General features: G+C 42.7%; 1 protein-coding gene across 2 annotated transcripts; it reads right to left on the reverse strand.

Annotated features, from left to right (window-relative positions):
• Window positions 1-237: 237 nt before the first annotated feature.
• LOC111899113 (uncharacterized) lies at window positions 238-6,738 on the reverse strand. Of its 2 annotated transcripts, none has more exons than XM_023894989.3 (11): window positions 5,747-6,738; window positions 5,394-5,667; window positions 5,134-5,319; window positions 4,888-5,034; window positions 4,437-4,808; window positions 2,000-4,351; window positions 1,709-1,914; window positions 1,482-1,637; window positions 1,172-1,412; window positions 790-1,100; window positions 238-703 (listed from the first exon to the last, which is right to left on the reverse strand). In XM_023894989.3, the coding sequence occupies exons 1-11, from the start codon at window positions 6,676-6,678 to the stop codon at window positions 415-417; spliced, it is 5,466 nt and encodes a 1,821-aa protein (XP_023750757.1). In that variant the 5' UTR covers window positions 6,679-6,738; the 3' UTR covers window positions 238-414. The 2 variants fall into 2 exon arrangements, with proteins under 2 accessions (XP_023750757.1, XP_023750758.1); XM_023894990.3 differs by having other exon boundaries at window positions 5,394-5,629; window positions 5,747-5,887.
• Between the last annotated feature and the right edge of the window lie 14,368 nt (window positions 6,739-21,106).

Raw genomic sequence — 21,106 nt, forward strand, 5'->3', positions numbered from 1 at the left:
TTTAATTTGCCATGTCACCATTAACAACATGATGTTAAACTGGGGCTTAAATCCTAAAAAATGAACATTTATGGAAGAGAAGTAGCCTAATTTTGAGACCGTTGTTGCAACGTATTGTTGAACCAGGCCCATGGAGAAGTAACCAATAATGGGATTATAGGTTATCACAACAATTCTAATAGAGATTAGAGACATGGACAAGTTAACAACAGTCATTTTTACTTACCCTTCTATATATAATACTAAAACAGGCACTTAACACCCTCTTATTTTTAGAAATACAAGTACAGTATACAGATATACAGTCCCATGTTCATGTTCATGATTCTCAAGATTTTTTGCTACTATACTATACAGATACAGATACAGTCATACAGATTTACTGTATTGGAGTCTCTTCTGTTTCTTGGTTGATCAGTTGTTCTCTTTTTTCGGGTTTCGTGGGTACAAAAATATCGCCCATAATAAAGCAAAAACAAGACCAACTATGCTGCTAAAAGGTTGGAAAGGATCACCACCACTTATTATCCATGAAGTGTAATTTGGTTGAAATATAAAAAACCCGCCTTCTTTTAACATAAAACTACAACCCATAATCCCTGCCCGCAGCCCTATTGGAATTGCCAGGCTTCCCCCCGATCTCTGTCGAACGCCTGCCAGCCCTATTGATAAGAGCCAAAGCCCCGGTATTGCCTTCAGCGACCTAATTAAATTTAATTAAAAAAACAAAACGAAGATTATGAATTTATATTGAAAATTTGAATTTGAACAAATTAAGTTGTAACGTACCATTGAGATATTGAAAATGCAAATGCTGAGAGGATTACTCCTTTTATGTATCCAAGATCAGTTGCAATTTCTTCAGTTAACCATGATCTGAACAGCAATTCTTCCACTAAAGCAATCGCGGTTGCTGTTATCAGCCCTTGACCAGCAATTCTCACAACATCTCCAGTCAACTTGAGAATCGTAAGAGGGTCTGCTGAAGATGGAGTGGTTGCAGACCAAGATATGGACACAAATCCAAGGGTCATATTTGTAAATTGTATCAATGAAACAAACATCACCCCTCCCATCAGCCCTAACGCCAGGTTTTTCATCTGAAAACACAACCAACATTAAGATTATAATTCATTTTCAAATTAGTGAAAGTTGATATTGATATTGATACCTGTGTTGTTGATTTGAAGTTAAGACCGTATTTTTCAAGTGGATTTTCATAGCCTCTGATTCTTTTCCCCCATAACACAACCAGCACCACAACAGAACCATAAAGACCGATTATGCAAGCAAGCTCTGCAAACCCGTTTGCTGAGGAGTTTTTTGTTGCCCAGTTTTGTAAGAGTGTTGGAAGCAAAGGAACCACAACTGGGGTCCACAATACAACCACCAAAACTGCGAAACCCAAGATCCTAAGGCCCCGAAAAGATCACTTGTCAGGACATAGATATAGATACAGATATAGATATATAGATATTTACCTCTGATACAGAGGTCGCTTTGAAAGCTTCAGAAAAGAGATGAGCTTTCCAATCAAACTCATAGCACCTCGTATTCCACCCCAAAGTAAAGCAAATTTACCAACCAATCTCAATATGCCACCTCTTTGCCCCAAATCTGCCAGCATGGCAACCAACCTAACCACACAAGAATCAAGATATATGTTCACATAACAGATAACAGTTAACAGATAACAGATAACAAATACCTGTCTTGATCCACTGCACCATCTTCTTTCTTAGGCACTACAGGAGCAGCAACTGACATGGCTTTCTCAGCAAGACTTGTGACTATATTATTGTCATTGCTTTTGGATGTATTCTCCTCAACCATATTCCCAGGCTCCTCATGATTCTCTTTTTGATTGAAAGAAAAAGAGGATAATGAATTTTCAAGTCCATCACCATTTGAACCCTTCATGTTTATGCGCTATGTTACAAAAAATGATATATGGAATGACAATGATAATAAAAAAAAAAAAAAGACATAGAACCCTTACTTGTTGTTGAACAAATAAAGCAGATGCTCCTAGGGCTGCAGTAACAGCTCCAGCCATCACAGTGTTATTTCCTAGACTAGTCGACAATGACATGTCTTCTTCCTCATATACATCATCTTGTTCCTCATATACATCATCTTCACTGTTGACTTTGTTGTTCTTCTGGTTGACTTCTTTGAGAGTCAATTGATGTCTTACAGTGTTGTTCTCTACGGGATCTGCTGCAGCAGTCTTGAAGACTTTTGTCAAGGAAGCTAGGCTGGAGCCTACAACAATGCCAAGTGGAATTGATTTTTTCAAATATGTGGTGCCCTCAACAGCTGAAGTGATGGTGTCTAGTATACGTTCAGCATACGGATTACCATGACCAAACATATCCTCACCATCCCATGATATTATATGCTGTTTTTCATTTACTACAGCTACAGAAATTTCATTAGCAACATGCTCTACCTCTTTTTTCAGTGTTTCTGCCATATCCTCCATCTCTGTTGCATCTATTCTTCTGCAAACTTCAACCTTTAATGATTTTAATATGTTCTCTTTCACACGTTGCATTAGCACCACTGATGCATCATCACCAATTTCAAGTTTTCCTTTCTTGTCCCAATCATCTTCAGAATCTAATATTACATAATCTGGTTCAATAACATCCTCATCATCATCATCATCATTATCTTCTGATTTCCCTTCATCTTTTTTCTCTGTGGAAAGTTTGATGCTTTTTTCATCTTTCTTCTGTTGCGAATCAGATTCGCTCTTAGTTTGATGCTTCTTTTCAGAGTCTGTAGATGTGTCTTCAACCTCGGTTTGATGCTTCTTTTCAGATGCTGTGGAAAGTTTAATGCTTTCTTCATCTTTTTTCTGTTGCAAATCAGGTTCACTCTTAGTTTGATACTTCTTTTCAGAGTCTGTGGAAAGTTTGATGATTGCTTCATCTTTTTTCTGTGGCAAATCAGATTTGCTCTTAGTTTGATGCTTCTTTTCAGACTCTGTAGATTTGTCTTCAACCTCAGTTTGATGCTTCTTTTTTGAGTCTCTGGAAAGTTTGATGATTTCTTTATCTTTTTTCGGTTGCAAATCAGATTTGCTCTCACTTTGATGCTTCTTTTCAGAGTCTGTAGATGTGTCTTCAACCTCAGTTGGATGCTTCTTTTCTGAGTCTCTGGAAAATTTAATGATTTTTTCATCTTTTTTCTGTGGCAAATCAGATTTGCTCTTAGTTTGATGTTTCTTTTCAGAGTTTGTAGATGTTTCTTCAACCTCAGTTTGATGCTTCTTTTCTGAATCCGTGGAAAGTTCGATGATTTTTTCATCATTTTTCTGTTGCAAATCAGATTTGCTCTCACTTTGATTCATCTTTTCAGAGTCTGTAGATGTGTCTTCAACCTCAGTTTGATGCTTCTTTTCTGAGTCTCCGGAAAATTTGATGATTTTTTCATCTTTTTTCTGTGGCAAATCAGATTTGCTCTTAATTTGATGTTTCTTTTCAGAGTTTGTAGATGTTTCTTCAACCTCAGTTTGATGCTTCTTTTCTGTGTCTGTGGAAACTTCGATGATTTCTTCATCTTTTTTCTGTTGCAAATCAGATTTGCTTTTAGTTTGATGCTTCTTTTCAGACTCTGTAGATGTGTTAGTTTGATGCGTCTTTTGAGAGTCTGTAGAAAGTTTGATGCTTTTTTCATCTTGCAAATCAGATTTGCTCTCAGTTTGATGCTTCTTTTCAGATTCTGTTGTAGATGTTTCTTCAACCTCGTTTTCATTATCAGTTTCTGATTCATCATCTGTCTCCCCTTCCACCTGAGTAATCACACCTTCAATCACACTAAAAACACTGTTAACTGCTACTTGTGTAGAATCATCAATCCCTGTTATAGCATCCAATGCTGGAGGAGGTTCAAGAGATGGAAGACCAGAAGCAGTGTCATCTGGAACACCATCTTCTGGAGAAGAAGGTGATGGAGTTTCTTCATTCACTGGATTTGGTGCATTTGTTTCTTCTTTCTGTTGATCACCCTTCTCCTCTTTTGTTTCACCTTCATTTCCAGGTTTGACTTTATCCTCAGAGCTACCAGAAGTTTCCGCTTTGCTACTTGAATCAGATTCATCAGTTTTTTGTTTGGAAGAATCATCATTCTTACTATGGTCAGAAGTATCTTTTGGTTCTTTTTTAAGAATCTTTTTGTTCAACACATCAGGAATCTTGGTAATACTTGTTAGGCCATTTAAGGTTTTCTTTTGACTTTCCAGGATTCCAGTAACAGCAGTTGTAAGCTTCCCACGGACCTCTTCAGGAACAGCACCTTGCAAAGCAGTCATTAGGGTTTCTCCTTTACCAATGGCAGTTCGGACCTAATCAAAACCATATTCATCAAAACTTGTTTTATTTAAAAAGAAAATATTGAGTGTATTTCTGAAACTGGGATATTAAAATTACCTTCTTTTTTTGTTCTTCTGATAGAGCTTCAGGCATGGTAACATCAAGCATATTCATCACAACTTCTGTAGCCTGTAGCAGTTTCCCTCTTTCACTATCTGTAAGATCCACATCACCTTCCTTCACTACCTCTGCTTCTACAACTGTAGAATTTGTCTTTGTCACTGCTCCATTAGTAGTTTTTTTTAGATCTTTATCTTTTTCTTCAAATTTTGAGCTTGAATCAGTATCATTTGTTTTCAGCATCTTTTTTGAATGAGATGATTTACTTGCCATCAGTTTTAAACTTTTTGAAGGATTAATGGTTACATCAGTGTCCTCCAAAAGAGGATGTCGACCCTTCAAAAGTCCAAGCTCAATGGATGTAAGCCACTGTATGTACACATGTAAGATGAATGTTACAATTTACAACCAATAACCAGTTTATGTGAATAATTAGTTAATTAATTACCTCAACAACAAGATGCTGACACCATGATACAGCAGACGTCCCTGTATAGCTTTTGTCTTTTGATTGTAAAGAGCAAGTAAGCAAGCTTGTGTATGGATTTTCTGCTATCAACCCACGTGGAATGGAAAAAGATGGCATTACATCATCCTGATAATGAACAAATGAACAATCAGAATACAATGTTGTAAAATCCTGATTTGGGTTTAAATCTATCACACTTGTAGTTAAATGAATAACATATTTTACCTGAATAAAGAGAAGAGGGATCTTTACTTTGCCAACCACATCTCTTGTGCTGGAGTTGACATAAAATTCTTGTATTGAATCGAATCCATATGATACCATGGATATTGCTTCCTCAAACTCTTGAAGTGATTTAGCCTGTAAAGCCTTTTCAATATCAAACCCTTTACTTCGACCCTGAAATAGTTCCTGGAAGCAAAAGAAGACACTATGAAGCATCTCGTTTATTGGATATAATAAAAACAATATGAAAGAGTAATAACCTTGTTGGACTTGAGCATATCAATTAAGCCATCGGTGAGATTCTGATTGACATAACGATGATTAGGGGATTTAGTAGCTCTTTCTAAATCGAAAGGATTGTCTAGACACGTGGCAGCTGTAAGAGGCGTTTCCTCCCCAACTTCAGCTAGATACTTTGTCAACATATTTGCACCATAACCGAAGCCAACACCCATCAAAGTTGTCCATGGTCTGGCCCTGTTTATGAACTGTACAACTGTGCAGACATCATCGCTATCAGCAGCCGTGAATAACCTACATATATAATGTAGTTAAGGTGTCCTCATCTATTGAGTAAAAGAGAGTCGAATTAATGGGAAGATTTAGAGCTTACCGGGGTGTTGTGAGTGGCGAACGGGCACAACCCCTGGGATTCATCACAATGGGGAAACAACCGCGCTTCAAGCATTCGTACACAAAGGACATAACATTCTCGTCCATACTTCCATCTGTAGTCCCTGCAACAACCAAAACGGTGGTGTCTAAACCAAGTTCATTAGTCAAATCCAAATTGGCAGGCCAATCCAAGGACACCACTCCACCATCGTCGGTATTAACACAGATTCTCTGATAGGAAAGTTGTTTTCCTAAAACATCATCATTATAATCATGATTTACACCAGTTTGTTGAATTGGTCCCGTATCGAAGCTAACAAGATGACCATCCTCCTTGATCAGCTTCTCATTTGAATCCTCCAACAGAAGCGATTCGCAACGTAACTTGACAAAACGGTTAAACGGCGTGGGAGAGGTAAAGAGAATCCAGTCCCCGATTCCATTGGAGGGGTGGGTGGTGAAAGTGGAGTTGTAGAGGATAGCGAGAACAGAGGTGAAACCTAGGGCTGGAGCAAGTAAATCCAGTGAATTCAGTTGAGAAAGAAAGCCATGGAATAAAGTATCCTGTGCTGAATATAAAGATGAACTTAACTGAAGGTTGCTGTGTATGACTAGGTATGTTGACCTTTTGCGTCGTGGAGGCCTCCATAGTCGATGGAAAGTTGCAACATTGAGAAATAGAATGTTTACTTGAGATGGGCGTAGAGACCCTACCACTGTATTCAGTTTCAGACTCATTTCAAGTTCATCCGTTACTACTGAATTTAAATTATCACACTGAAAAGCAATTTGTAGAGAGTGATCCGGCGGGAAAGAGTAGTAGGTAGGGAGATGGAGGCATTTGAGGTTGAGGAAGGTTGCGAAGATATAAGGTTGAGGCGGAGGGTGGTGGTGATCTGTATTGGATGGATGGAAGGAAGAGGTACACATAAACAATGTCACCGACTTCCGACGCCACTAGAATAGTCTAGGCTCAAAATTCGTTGCACTAAAACCGCGTTTATGCCTCCCACCGTCTCTAAAATAACTGTCGATAACCCTTTTTTTCTTTTTTATTTTAATAATTTATTTTCTAGATTTTTTTTTTTTTTTTTTTTTTTTTTTTTTTTTTTTGGGATTAAGGAGGAAAACATGGTAGATTTGAAAATCAAAATGGTTATTCGATTTTTAATCTATCTTACATGATACATGATATATTTTTCGTAACTAATATTTCAATCTTATAAGTTATGGAGACTGATTTACTTTTTAAATTTATAGCCGCTAAGAAGACCAAACATAATACAACGTACTATGAAGAAATTTTTTATGGACTATTTTCGATATTAGTTTCACCTTTAGGTTTCTTCATGGGCCAAATTTATCAAAACCCGAGCTTGGCCTTATTGGCGAGATACTCATTTTATACCGATACCAACTACATACAAGTTATGGCGGAACAAGAATGGAGTATTTTTTATATTTAAAAATGATGAGAAGATAAGTAACACAAGGTTATTCAACGGTTTAGCCAAAATGACATAAGATATTTAGTCATTCAAAAACAACATAAAAATCATAGATAAAAATTTCATTTTCAATTCAACCAAGTCATTAAATATTCATATCAAACTATCCGAAAGTATGTCATAGTAAAATAGTTAGAATACAATTCCCAAAATCATAAAAATGCTAAAACATGAGTGGATGCCCTGCGATCAAGTCGTACCCTTCCTTTTCGAATTGGAAGTACCTAAAACATAAATTTAAACTGTAAGCACAAAGCTTAGTGACTTTCTCAAATACCACATATCACACATAACATACATACATCATACATACATATCATGCTAAAACATGTAGCAAGTCTATTTCACCCATGAGTCCCTTTCGACTAGCTGAGTTCTCTCTGGGTCACTTCCGACTCCTTCTGTATCTTTCAACCAGTACGGGTCTATTTCACCTCTACAGCTAAGTATACAGTCATATAAGCAAGAGTCATAAAGACAACAAGCACATACAATTATATCAATAAGTGCCACACAAATCACTACTAAACTAATACATATTCCAGTGGCCGCACATTGGTGCCTTCGACCCACAAGTACAGTGAGGAGACTCACCTCAGTCCGAAGATAGACAAACCACACCCCTGGGTTGCTGCTACTACGACTCTTCACACTGAACATTCCAAATTAACCCTAATTGATACTAAGGGTAATAACCCATAGACAGTCTAGACTACCATTCAACATGCTAAGGGGGTAAAAGACCATTCTACCCTTCCCTTAATGGGCCCCTCAACCCATGACACAAGCCCAACAGACATAAGGCCCAATAATGGTCCAAAAGACCTAAAACCCAAAAGGGTTCCTGGTGAGTACACTAAGCGTACCACCAGTACGCCCCACGTACTAGCTTTCGCCAAAAGAAATCGGGGACTCAGGCATGTACGCTAAGCATACACTTTCGTATGCCCCGTGTACGTCCCAGATTACCAACACGCCATTAAACACTAAATGCTTTAAGTCCAACGTCCATTTTGCAGATCTAGCTTGTAACGACCCAAAAATCCCAGGTGAATTTTTTTCATTTAAACAATAAATCATACAAACGAGTTGTTCCAAAACCGATCAAGTGAATATATCATTTAAACATCAGAGTAATATCATTAATTGCCAATGAGAAAAACTCTAGGGGATGTTGTGTAGTCACGTCGGACCTTTCCCTTTCGAACAGAAAGTATCTGAAACCATAAATATGAAACCGTAAGTATAAAGCTTAGTTAGTTCACCTAAATACCACATAAAAAACATACAATTGTCATGGGTTACCCCAAAGGTCTTTCCTTGCAATGTCGAAGGCTAAATCTCGGTCTTACATACAACTGTTAGGGGCCAGAGCCTAGTTTTTCATATAATCGCCATAGGCCAAATCCTGGTCTTTCATACAACTGCTAGGGGCCAAATCCTGGTCTTTCATACAATAGACAGGGGCCAAATCCTGGTTTCTCATGCAGGTATCATAGAGACAACTAGCATTCCACATAACAAGTAATGGGTCGGCATTGGTGCCTTCGACGCATGGATATAGTGAGAAAACTCACCTCACAGTATGAAAGAATAGTTGCACTGATCATTGCTCTAAAATCTATCTCTACCGGTCTCCTATACAATTAACAGGACCCCAAAACTCAAATTAGCCAAAATTCCCTTGGGTCAAGCTTGGTCATCCCTGGTAAGACTCAAAGTCAACGGTCAAGGTCCAAAAGTCAATATTTCTTCCCAACGGAGTATGCCCTACGTACCAAGAAAGTACGTCCAACGTGCTCTAATGTTGACCAAAAACAGGGCGCTAACTGCGTACGTGCAGCGTACCACCAGGTACGCCCAACGTACGTATCCCAGTTCTAAAATCTATTAAGAGCTTATTACATTAAGCCCTTACGTCCAAAACTCAGATCCAAGCCTAAAATGATGTTCTAAGTCATAAAGTTTCCAACTTTATGACTTTGCATGGCTAAAAAGTTCTTAATGTCCAAAACCCTAAGTTCTTAACCCAATAGGACATCACAAATTTTGTATGGAAGGGATAGAAGGGTCAAGATCACATTTTTATGGTTCATAATGGTTCCATAATGGATAGAGTTTCCAACTTTATCCATTAGAATGCTCCCAAGAAACAAGATCTAGTCTTTAAGTCTCAAAGGGACCCAAAAGTGCATCTTTTTCAACTTAATCCATTAGGTACAAGTCTCCAACCTTCAGATCTGAATCAAAATTATGTTTAATGGATAAAGTTTACAACTTTATCCATAACAAGGTCACAAACTTTCAATATCTAAACTTTATGCACTTAAAGTGACCAAAAGCTCATAACACCCAAAACTAGCTAGATCTAACAATTTCGTCATCAAGATTCAAACGTTATACCTCTAGGAGAAAGATTAAGGTGAACAATGTCCGGATCTACAAGATCCAATGCAACCAACACTTCTTCAATGAGTTCCTTCTTCTCCAAGGTGCACCAAGAACATTCTAAGGCATTTAAAAACACATTTTTTTTACTCACAAGGCTCAATCTAGGGTTAGGGTTACAAAAGAGGTTGTTGGAGAGGTGGAGGGCGAGAATGGAATCAGTTTGGGGGAGTTAATGAGCTTAAATAAGGCTCAAACCACAAAAATAGGGTTTAAGCACTGATCGCGTACGCCCAACATACTCAATTTCTGCCCAGTGTACTTAGGCATACTTAGTACGCCCAACGTATGCGGTTGACCCAAAAATCGTCATAAATTCAAACGGTCATAACTTCTTCGTTCCAACTCCATTTTCGAAGTTCTTTATATCCACGGAAATGTATTGGAGAGCTCTATAATATTATCTAAATATCTTGGACTAAAAAATTCTCAAACAAAAATCCATATTTCATGCAAGAACCTGACCTATGACTTTTCCCGTTTTACCTTTCGACTCCAAAACACAATTCAAGGGTTTAGATCTCATAACCATCATTACCCCCTTCCAAAAGGTCTAAACATCACCTCCTTAAGGCCCAAAACCTTTACACAATCAACTTCCGGCCTACGACCCTAAATCATAGAATGATCCCGAACAGGGTGTTACAACTATCCCCCACTTAAATTAGATTTCATCCTCGAAATCATTCTTTACTATCACCTTTACCGAACTAAACGATCTTGTCTGAATTCCGTGAATCCTAAAAAAAATGGGGAAGTCACCTCGCTCTGATGACTGCCCACCCTTACTGTTGTCGAATGCAAATTAGCAGATATCACAAGCCTTAACAAAGAATGAACTTTAACCTTTTCCCTAAGCCAACGAGTATTCAACCGATATACCTGAAATTGAAAATCCCGAACGATGTTTGACTCCCAGACAGACAGAACCAATCAAAATTGTTCGCACAAAGACTTAACTTCACAACCCAAATCGAACAAACCTATCCGTCCTAAATAAATTTATAGATACCCGAAAACATATCCACCTCAGCCACCTACCAGATCCTTGATAAAAGTTGACCCTGTCATACGATGGCCTTCCAATAATCAAACCATCCTCAGCCGAATTCACATATTGATGACAGACAAATCCTTGCTCCTGCTGACCTTAAGCAATAAAGGACAAAGATCACTAATCAACTCAAAACCAGGAATCCAATACCTTATCTGACTTCCCTGAAGGGTTTTGAGCATTCTAACACTCCTATGGTGTACATGCAACCCTAAATACCTTGGATCTATGTTTTCTCTATTATACATGCAAACTTGAACTTTCCAAGGTATTACCCTAACTAGCATACAATCTTTGATACTTGGGTAATACAAACAAGTTATAAGACATACCTTTTGATGAAGCTTGAAGTCTTGATCTTTAAGAGCTTAGCCCCAATAGTGTAGAAGCCTCAAGTGGAATCACAGATCACCAAAAACCACCTTGGAACCTTGAGAGAATAGTAAGCACACTAGAAATTGACTCACTCTTGTATCCTCACACACTAGTGCCATTTTTTGTGCCAAAGACCTCTTTATATAGTATGGAGGATTAGGGTTTCATCCATGTAAACCTTGTTGAAACATAAAAAGTGACCCTCTTAAACTTAAAAGAGATCTGAAGTAGCTTTCAGCAACCGCAATCAATCTTAACACTGCAATCAAGATCAGCAACCAAAGTCATCATCTCTTAGTCTTAGTCTAATATCTGTTTTTCTATAAGTACTTTCTTTTATCCAGTGTGTCCTGCATGGCAATTCTTAACAGATTAGACTGTATGTAATCTTCGAGACTCTATAAATAGAGTTCTCTTCTTCTCAATGAAAAATACTTCTCTTACGCATCTTGAATCTTATCACTCATCTTACTCTCCTCTTACTTATCATTTAGATATAATCGTAACTGTTTGATATCTCTTCGGAGCAAGTCTTTCTAGACTTAATCACTAAGTTTGATCTCACTTACTAACTTGGTCTGATTGCATTCCTTGTTAAGAATCAACTAAAGTGTATACTTGATATAATTCTTGTTGTCTTTTATATTTCCTTATATTTCCGCATCTAACTTTCTAACCTTCTAACTCTAACTTATTATTATTGTTGAGCTTTAATGATCTTTTGAGTTAAAATTTATTCTGCATTATCACTTAACGTTTTTTCAAGTGTGACTCAAGTTTTTCTCTCACCAATTGGTATCACAGCCAAAGTGGTTGCTTTTTGAAGCAAAACTCTGATTTTCAAAAGGTCTTCTATACCACTGAAGCTCATTTCTCAAAAAAAAAAATCAAAACAAGGAAATATGGCACAAGCATTATCTCTTAATGTTTCCAACCGTGTTGGTGGTTCTAATAGAGCCCCAATATTGGAGGTAAACGAATATCATCATTGGTCGTAGAGGATGGGAAAATACTTAAGGAGACTTGGAAGAGATGTATAGCGATCTGTAGAAGAAGGGCCACATGTCCTTGTTCTTACACCAGTTCAAACCGACAGTGCCACAACCAGGCTAGGAGGAGGCCAACCAGCCATGAATCGTCCCACCAAAGATGATCTCGATAAAATGGAAAATGATGTTGTTGCTTTTTATGAAATCTCTTGTGGAGTTTCTCCTGACAATTTCGACATTATCATAAACTGCAAATCAACAAAATAGATCTGGGATGTTCTTAAAAACTTATATGAGGGCACAGAACAAGCTCAAGATAAGCTCACAACCGCACTCAATGAATTCAACAATTTCAAAGCTCATACTGGCGAAAGTTTGGAAGATTCCTTCAAAAGGTTCAATCTGATTGTCACTAAGTTATCTAATGTTGGCACGGTCCGAAGCAACAATGAGACAAATCTTCAGTTTTTCAATGGTTTGGGAAGACACTGGACGAATGCAAAGATGATAGTCGAAGGAGATAGAAAAATCCATTCTTTATCTCTCTACAAGCTCAACGGCGAACTGCAAGCACAAGAATCCATTGTACTCAAAGAATGTGCTAACTTCGGAGGACCACTGGCTCTTATAGCACAAGCTCCACATATTCAATCTTACTCTCCCTCGTATGACAATCTTCTGCAGTCATACGAAGCTGACTCAAATTATGATGAAGAAGAAGAATTTCAGAATGCTATAGCCCTTGTTAGCCAACAGTTCAACCGGCTACCAACTGCTTCTTTTTGTAAGAATCAACAGTTCAACAAACCTCCATTCAACCGCAACTTCAATAATCACCCTCAATATCCCAAAAATCCTAACCCAACACTGCAACCTCAGACCACTCAACCTAAAGAGGCACCAAAGCCCATCAATCCAACTGACTCTGGTACCTCGTCAGAAGATAAGAATGATGTTGTAATCTGTCACAAGTGCAACAAGGAGAATCACTTCACAAAAGACTGCAAAACTAACATAGTGAAAGATAGAGCATTCTACCTTAGAATGGCTCAAGAATTGGAAGAAAAGGAAAAAAGCAAGGGCACACGTAGCCCATGTAAAGAGGGACCATCAAGTTTGGTCATCAGGAGATGAAGATGAAAACGTCAGCAACGTCAAAGGTAAAGGCAAGATTTGCATGCTGGCAACTGCGGATGATGATGGATCTACAAAGCTGGAAAAGAACTATTGCTACATGGCAAAGGATGGGACTCTAAGCATCGTCGAACAGGTAAAACTCATGATCCAAACTCTAAATTATAGCATGCATGACTGTCAAGCATTCATAGACAATCTTAATGACACATGTGTTGTTGTCCTTACAGACTATAACAAAGATCTAGATGAGAAGAACATAGCATCCCAAGATATGTTTCACGTAATAGGACGACTGGATAACAAAAGACTCAAAGCAGCTATGTTAGAAAAGGACTTAGAGTTAGAGAAAGTTGCAAGAATGTTAAGCGAAACACAATTAGAAATAGCCTTGAACCAAAGAGATTTAGCTTAGAGTGAAATTATACGATTAAATCTTTTAATAGAAAAATTGTTCAATGAAAGTGAAGCTATTGAAAATCTTGTGAACAATGGAACCATAGATAACACCTATAATTGGGGTTGGTCCAATGGGTACAATACCGCAGAGGACTCATCACCTCAGGTTAACAAAGACCGTCCCTTTGTCCCTTCGGACATAGAGTTCCATTATCTTGTCAATAATAAAACCTTCCCTGAGGACATCAAAGCATACTTCGGTCGCCTTCATGATCTAAGCAACAATTGTGTCATTGAGGAAATTCTTCCTGAATCCTCATATCACACCTCTGATCGAAAACCTGTCATTGACACAATCAATACCAACTCTCAAGTGTCATCTGTTTGTGATGAAGAAATTCCTATGGAAAACCCAATACATTTGTAACGACCCAATTTTCATGACCAAAAATTTCGTTTTAAAAACATTACCTTTAGAAAATATTAAAAACTAAAACATTGTCTGATCGAATTATCACACAAGTGAACCATGTCTAAAAGCCAATTCATACATTCAATCAAATATCAGAGTACAAATCCCAGTAAAGCTCGTAAATGCGGAAACCGGAGAGTGTGTGTGTGTGGCGTGCCGCTACCGCGCCGGCTCCTTTCCCCTAGCAGAGGAGGTACCTGAAACCAAAACTGAAAACTGTAACCACAAAGCTTAGTGAGTTCCCCCATAATACCACATACCATGCAACATATAACAACCATTGTTCAGCTAGGAGTTACGGGCCTTGCCCACACTCGGGAAGATACGGGCCCTGCCCACACTTCGCTAGCCGGGAGATACGGGCCTCGCCCACACTTGTGAAGATACGAGCCCTGCCCACACTTCGCTAGCCGGGAGATACGGGCCTCGCCCACACTTGTGAAGATACGGGCCCTGCCCACACTTCGCTAGCCAGGAGATACGGGCCTAGCCCACACTCCAACCTCGGAGAGATACGGGCCCAGCCCACACTCAACCGCTAACTCATAACATACAAGTATCACGCAGACAACAAGTATTAGCAATTCTATCATATTAACACATATATCATACTTGACTAAACCCAGAGATACGGGCTCGGCCCACACTCTAGTACTAACATCTCGTCTACACGGGTCGGCCTTGGTGCCTTGGACCCGTTCCTACTGGAAAGGAAACTCACCTCGAAATAGCTGCTGGTCTGTGTGGGAATTGATCACCTACTACTGCTGCTGCTGCTCCGGAAACCCTCCGGCTGCAATTCCCACAATAAACTCAATCAAACACTGCTCACTGACCTTTGGGTAAAATGACCATTTTACCCCTGACCTTGCCCTAAGTCAAAGTCAGAGTCAACTTTTCAGTTGACCTCGACTCGCCGAGTTGGCTTTCCAACTCGCCGAGTCCCTACGCAAACGATTGTCCTGAATCCTGATCCTACTCGTCGAGTTAGGCGACGACTCGACGGGTTCACCTTCTTAACCAACATTCAAGTCCTTCATCCTACTCGCCGAGTTGTATGAACAACTCGCCGAGTTCATCTTCATCCGAAGAACACTTATGCGAAGACTCGCCGAGTTGTATGAACAACTCGTCGAGTCTGTTCTTGATCTAAGGAGATTGCCTTGAACTCGCCGAGTCAGGGCATTGACTCACCGAGTACCTCCATAGATGAGTTAAGCTTCCGACTCACTGAGTCACACCCCGTGACTCACTGCTCACTCGATACTACGAAAAAGGGGACAAACTCGGAGACTCGCGAATAGACTCGCCGAGTCATATGAACGACTCGCCGAGTCGTTGCCATGCACCTACTGAATACACGGATTTGCTCGATTCCAGTCCATGCCATTCATAGATCTGGACTTCTAGGACACGAATCACACGTAAAGTTTCCAACTTTACGTGTGGATATTCACCAATATGGATTTTAGGGCTCAAAATGTCTCAAAAGGGTAAATCTAGGGCTAATAAGCAACATGGGGCCAAAAAGCTAACAGATCTGAGCCCCTGGAGCTCAATCTTGCCTAGATCCAAAGGCCAAACGCCTTATTACAACATACAAGTATCATACAAGCTTGGGGATTTGATCAAGAAGGACCCAAATGAAGTTTTAAGCATAGAATCAAGGGGAAAACGGGTTATACCTCAAAGGAATTGCTGGAAGAACACAAATAACGCTTGGATGGCTTCCCTTCTTCTGGATCTACTTCCTTCCTCTTTCAAAGCCTTCAAAAACACACACACTAACCTCAAACTCTCAAAGAATAGCTTAGAACGAGAGATACAGGGCTTTAAGGGTCGATGGGGGCCGGCTTGGGGCTGATAAGTCCTTTAAATAGGGTGCAAACCCCTGAAACTTAGGGTTTCATCCAACAGCTGTGACTCGCCGAGTCCAGGATATGGACTCGCCGAGTCACCAACTTAAACGTGTCCCGGGTCCCGCATCCACTCGGCGAGTCGGACCTATGACTCGCCGAGTCCAAGGCTAAAAGAAAGGAAATACTCAAATAACATTTACGTACCAGGAACTGGGTGCTACAAATCTCCCCCACTTATTTTAGACTTCGTCCTCGAAGTCTGCTGCTCGATCCTAAAACAACTCGGGATAATGCTCCATCATCTCGTTCACCGGCTCCCAAGTCCATTCTGAACCCTTGCGGTGCTGCCATTGCACCTTCACTAGCTCCACCTTCTTGTTCCTCAAATCCTTCGACTTCCTGTCGAGGATTGCGACTGGGTGCTTAATGTAATTCAGGCTGTCATCAACCTGAATATCCTCCAAAGGTACTACTGCAGAATCGTCCGCTAGGCACTTTCGCAACTGAGAAACATGGAAAGTGTTGTGGATATGGCTAAGCTCGGCTGGCAGATCCATCCTATATGCTACCTTGCCCACCCGGGCTACGACCCTGAACGGTCCAATGAATCACGGGCCCAACTTGCCCCGCTTCCTGAATCGGATGACGCCTTTCCACGGCGACACCTTCAGGAGAACCATATCCCCGACCTGGAACTCTAAATCGGATCGACGCCTGTCGGCATAACTTTTCTGCCGACTCTGAGCAGTCTGAAGCCTGCTCCGGACCTGCTGGATCCTCTCAGTCGTCTTGAGCACCACTTCGGTGCTCCCCATGACTCTCTGGCCAACCTCACCCCAGCATATCGGGGTCCTACACCTCCGTCCGTACAACATCTCGAAGGGAGGGCGGTCGATACTCGCGCGATAGCTGTTGTTGTAGGAGAACTCGGCCAGGGGAAGATAAGTATCCCAGCCACCACCGAAATCTAGCACGCACGCCCGCAGCATATCCTCCAGAGTCTGGATGGTCCGATCGCTCTGCCCATCCGTCTGCGGGTGAAAGGCAGTGCTAAGATGCAGACGAGTGCCCAACTCGTCATGGAATCTCTTCCAAAACCTGGAAGTGAAACTCACATCTCTGTCCGAGATCACCGATACTGGCACCCCATGCCGTGCCACAATCTCCCTGATATAGATGTCGGCCAATTTCTCGGCCGATATGCTCTCCTGAATCGGAATAAAGTGAGCACTCTTGGTCAATCTATCCACGATGACCCAAATCGAATCCACTCCACGTGCGGTCCTGGGAAGCTTCGTGATAAAATCCATCGTGATATCTTCCCATTTCCACAGCGGAACATCCAACGGCTGCATCTTTCCATGCGGTCTCTGATGTTCGGCCTTGACCTTCCTGCAGGTCAAACATCGCTCGACATACCATGCCACATCCCGCTTCATGCAGGGCCACCAATAGTCTAGACGAAGATCCCTATACATCTTCGTCGCCCCGGGATGAATGGAGAATCGGGACTTGTGCGCCTCCTCCATCAAAATCTGGCGCACGCCTCCGTGATACGGCACCCACACCCTACGGTGTAGTGTCAAAAGCCCTCGGCTATCATAATCAAAGGAGGAAACCTGACCTACCACACGCTCGCTCTTCCGATGCTCCTCCTTGATAGCCTCCTGTTGAGCCTCCCGAATCTGCTCCAACAGGGGAGTCACCACGGTCATCCTCAAGCAGACATCCCTGATCGGCGCCGCCTTGCGGCTAAGCGCATCGGCCTTCCCCGGGTGGTAAAGGATCTCGCAATCATAATCCTTTACCACATCCAACCACCGACGTTGCCTCATGTTCAGATTCGGCTGATCCATGAGGTACCTCAAACTCTTGTGGTCCGTGTAGATGGTACATCGAACGCCGTAGAGGTAATGCCGCCAAATCTTGAGGGCAAAGACCACCGCCCCCAACTCCAAATCGTGCGTCGGGTAGTTCGCCTCGTGAGGCTTGAGCTACCTCGAAGCGTAGGCAATGACATGCCCCCTCTGCATCAGCACCGCGCCCAACCCAGAAATGGACGCATCACAATAAACTACAAAATCCTCCACGCCCTCTAGCAGGGCTAGGATCGGTGCCTTGCACAATCTCTGCCTCAGTGTCTCAAATGCAGCCTGCTGCTCGGGCCCCCACCGAAAGACCACGGCTGTCTTCATCAGCCGCGTCAGGGGCACGGCTATCTTGGAGAAATCCTGGATAAATCTCCGATAGTAGTCTGCCAATCCCAGGAAACTCCGAATCTCAGATGGAGACTTCGGAACCTCCCATCTCATCACGGCCTCGACCTTGGCCGGATCGACCAGAATCCCGTTCTGGTTGACGAGGTGTCCCAGAAATTGCACCTCGCGCAACCAAAACTCACACTTGGAGAACTTGGCATACAAGCTCTCCCTCCTCAGGGTCTCTAACACCTCTCTCAGATGCTCCTCATGTTCCTCCCGGGTCTTGGAATAAACCAAGATATCATCGATAAAGACTATCACAGACCGATCCAGCATCGGTCTGCATACGCGGTTCATGAGGTCCATGAACGCGGCAGGAGCATTGGTGAGTCCAAACGGCATCACCACGAACTCATAATGGCCATAGCGCGTCCGAAATGCGGTCTTCTGCATATCTTCCTCCCTGACCCTCATCTGATGATAACCCGAATGCAAATCAATATTGGAGAACCAAGATGCTCCCTGAAGCTGGTCAAAGAGGTCATCAATCCTCGGAAGCGGGTAACAGTTCTTCACCGTTACCTTGTTCAGCTCCCGATAATCTATACACATCCAATGCGACCCGCCCTTCTTCTTTACAAACAGAATCGGGGCTCCCCAGGGCGAACTGCTCGGACGAATGAACCCTTTGTCTAGCAGCTCCTGCAGCTGCATAGACAACTCCTGCATCTCGGGAGGAGCCAACCGATACGGTGCCTTGGCTATCGGAGCCGCACCAGGAACAAGGTCGATCCTGAACTCCACCTGTCGCTCCGGAGGTATCCCAGGAAGCTCCTCTGGGAAGACATCTGCAAAGTCTCGGACCACCGGAACCTCGCTCACTGTCGCCTTACCCGTCTCCCGGGTATCCATCACATACGCGACGTAACCTGCGCATCCCTGCTGAAGGTAGCGCCTAGCCCTCGCTGCTGAACATACATCGGGTCCATACTGGGGTCTCTCGCCATGAATCACTAACTCTCCCCCTCTTGGGGTCCTGACCCGCACTAGCTGCTGCGCGCAATCTATCACCGCCCCATTAGGGCTCAACCAATCGATGCCAATAATCACCTTGTTCCCACACAACGGAATGGGAACCAAATCTACCAAATAGCGCTCCTCAAACAAACGCAGCACGCATTCTCGAAATACCGTCGATGCTCGCACCGATCGATCGTCAGCAATCTCCACTTCCAAAGGGCAATCTAACTCGCCCGATGACTCATGAAACTTCCTGCTAAGTGCAAGGGAAACGAATGATCGGGATGCACCCGAATCGAATAACACCTGGACTGGGAGGCCGTTCACATGGAACGATCCTAAAGCATATGCATACATACAGAGCACATATCAATAACATAACATAATAAAAATAAGATAGAGGGAGGGAATCATACCCGTCACCACATCGGGTGCGGTGCGTGCCTCCTCGGTAGTCAGCTGAAATGCTCGGCTCCTCACCACTGGAGCCTCTGACTTGCCCTGCCGGCCATCCGTGATCTGCAGGGTCGCTGGAGCGGGCGCCTTCACCGGCGCTGAAACTGTCAACTGGGGGCAATTGGCCTTCTTGTGGCCCCTCTGGTCGCAGTGAAAACACAGCAACTCCGATGTCTGAATAGCTGAAACTGGAGTAGTACAATCCCTGCTAATGTCCCCCGTCTTGCCGCACTTGTAGCAGCCTACTGAACCCATCCTACATTCCCCCATATGCGTCCTGCCGCATTTCCCGCAGCGGCTCGGTCCTGACTGGCCTTTCGGCCTACCATCTGATCCTTTGGGCTTCTTCCCCGAAGCCCCTCCTGCCTGACCCTCCTCTAGCTTCCGTTTCCGGATGTGCTCCAAATCTATCTCCCTCTCCCTGGCAATCATGGAGTCCAGGGTAGGGCAAGCCGAAAAGCTAACATGCTCCCGGATGTCAGCTCGTAGGATATCATGGTAACGAGTCCTCCTCATGTCCTCGTCACTGGCATACTGGGGCACCAACAAAGCCCTCTCCCGGAACTTGGCGGTGATCTCCGCCACAGTCTCCGTCGTCTGCCTCATGTCAAGAAACTCCCTGGCCAGCTGCTGAAGCTCGACCGCCGGCGCGAACTCTGCCCTGAACCTGGTCACAAAGTCCGACCAGGTCATAACCTCGATAGCTGAGGCTCCCAACGAGTCACCCACTGACTCCCACCAATCCCGGGCTCGGTCCCGAAAACATCCTGCTGCATACCTCACCTTCGACCCCTCGGGGCAAAAGCTAGTCAACTGGGCAGACTCGATGTCTGCAATCCATTGCCTGGCAACAATGGGGTCTTTCACCCCATGGAAATCCGGCGCACCACTGCCCCTGAAGTCCTTCAAGGACAGCGTGCGAGATTCTGACTGGCTAGATGCCATATCACTCTTGAATGCCCGAAGGCGATCCTCCATCAACTCCATGATCCCTTCCTTGATCGACCCAAAGATAATGGGAGTCGACTCAAGGATACCCCTGGTGATCTCTGACGTGATGAACTCGCGTAGCCCCTCATCAATCGGCTCGGAACCTGATCCCTAACCTAACCCCTCTCCTGAACCGCCATCTACCGGCCTCGATCGAAGCACCACCATTCTGCAATACATCACAACAATCATTAGTGATACTGATACTCCTTGAGGGATCACATCTACTTACAAGTTCCCTGGTCTTTTCTTGGCCATCCTTGGTTTGGGTACGGATCCTCTGCTTTCAGTAGTACGGGCCCATACTACCTTCCACATCTATCCGTACCTTCTTCAAGGAATGCCTCGACTCCACCAGATCCCTTTCACTACTGCTGATCGCTGCTATACTCATCCTAGGCTTGCCCTAGGGAAATCTCTAGTTCCACTCTAATCAGTCCTCAGCTGCTACAG

The sequence above is a fragment of the Lactuca sativa genome, chromosome 5, assembly GCF_002870075.4.
Source record: "Lactuca sativa cultivar Salinas chromosome 5, Lsat_Salinas_v11, whole genome shotgun sequence".
In the NCBI taxonomy this organism is placed as follows: Eukaryota; Viridiplantae; Streptophyta; class Magnoliopsida; order Asterales; family Asteraceae; genus Lactuca; species Lactuca sativa.

Bases quoted from the DNA above. Each gene is read 5' to 3' on its own strand.
- LOC111899113 (XM_023894989.3), bottom strand. From the start codon at position 6,678: ATGTGTACCTCTTCCTTCCATCCATCCAATACAGATCACCACCACCCT. The intron at 4,352-4,436 runs GTAATTTTAATA...GGTTTTGATTAG, and splicing joins CAGAAGAACAAAAAAAGAAG to GTCCGAACTGCCATTGGTAA. The intron at 704-789 runs GTACGTTACAAC...AAATTTAATTAG, and splicing joins GCATTTTCAATATCTCAATG to GTCGCTGAAGGCAATACCGG.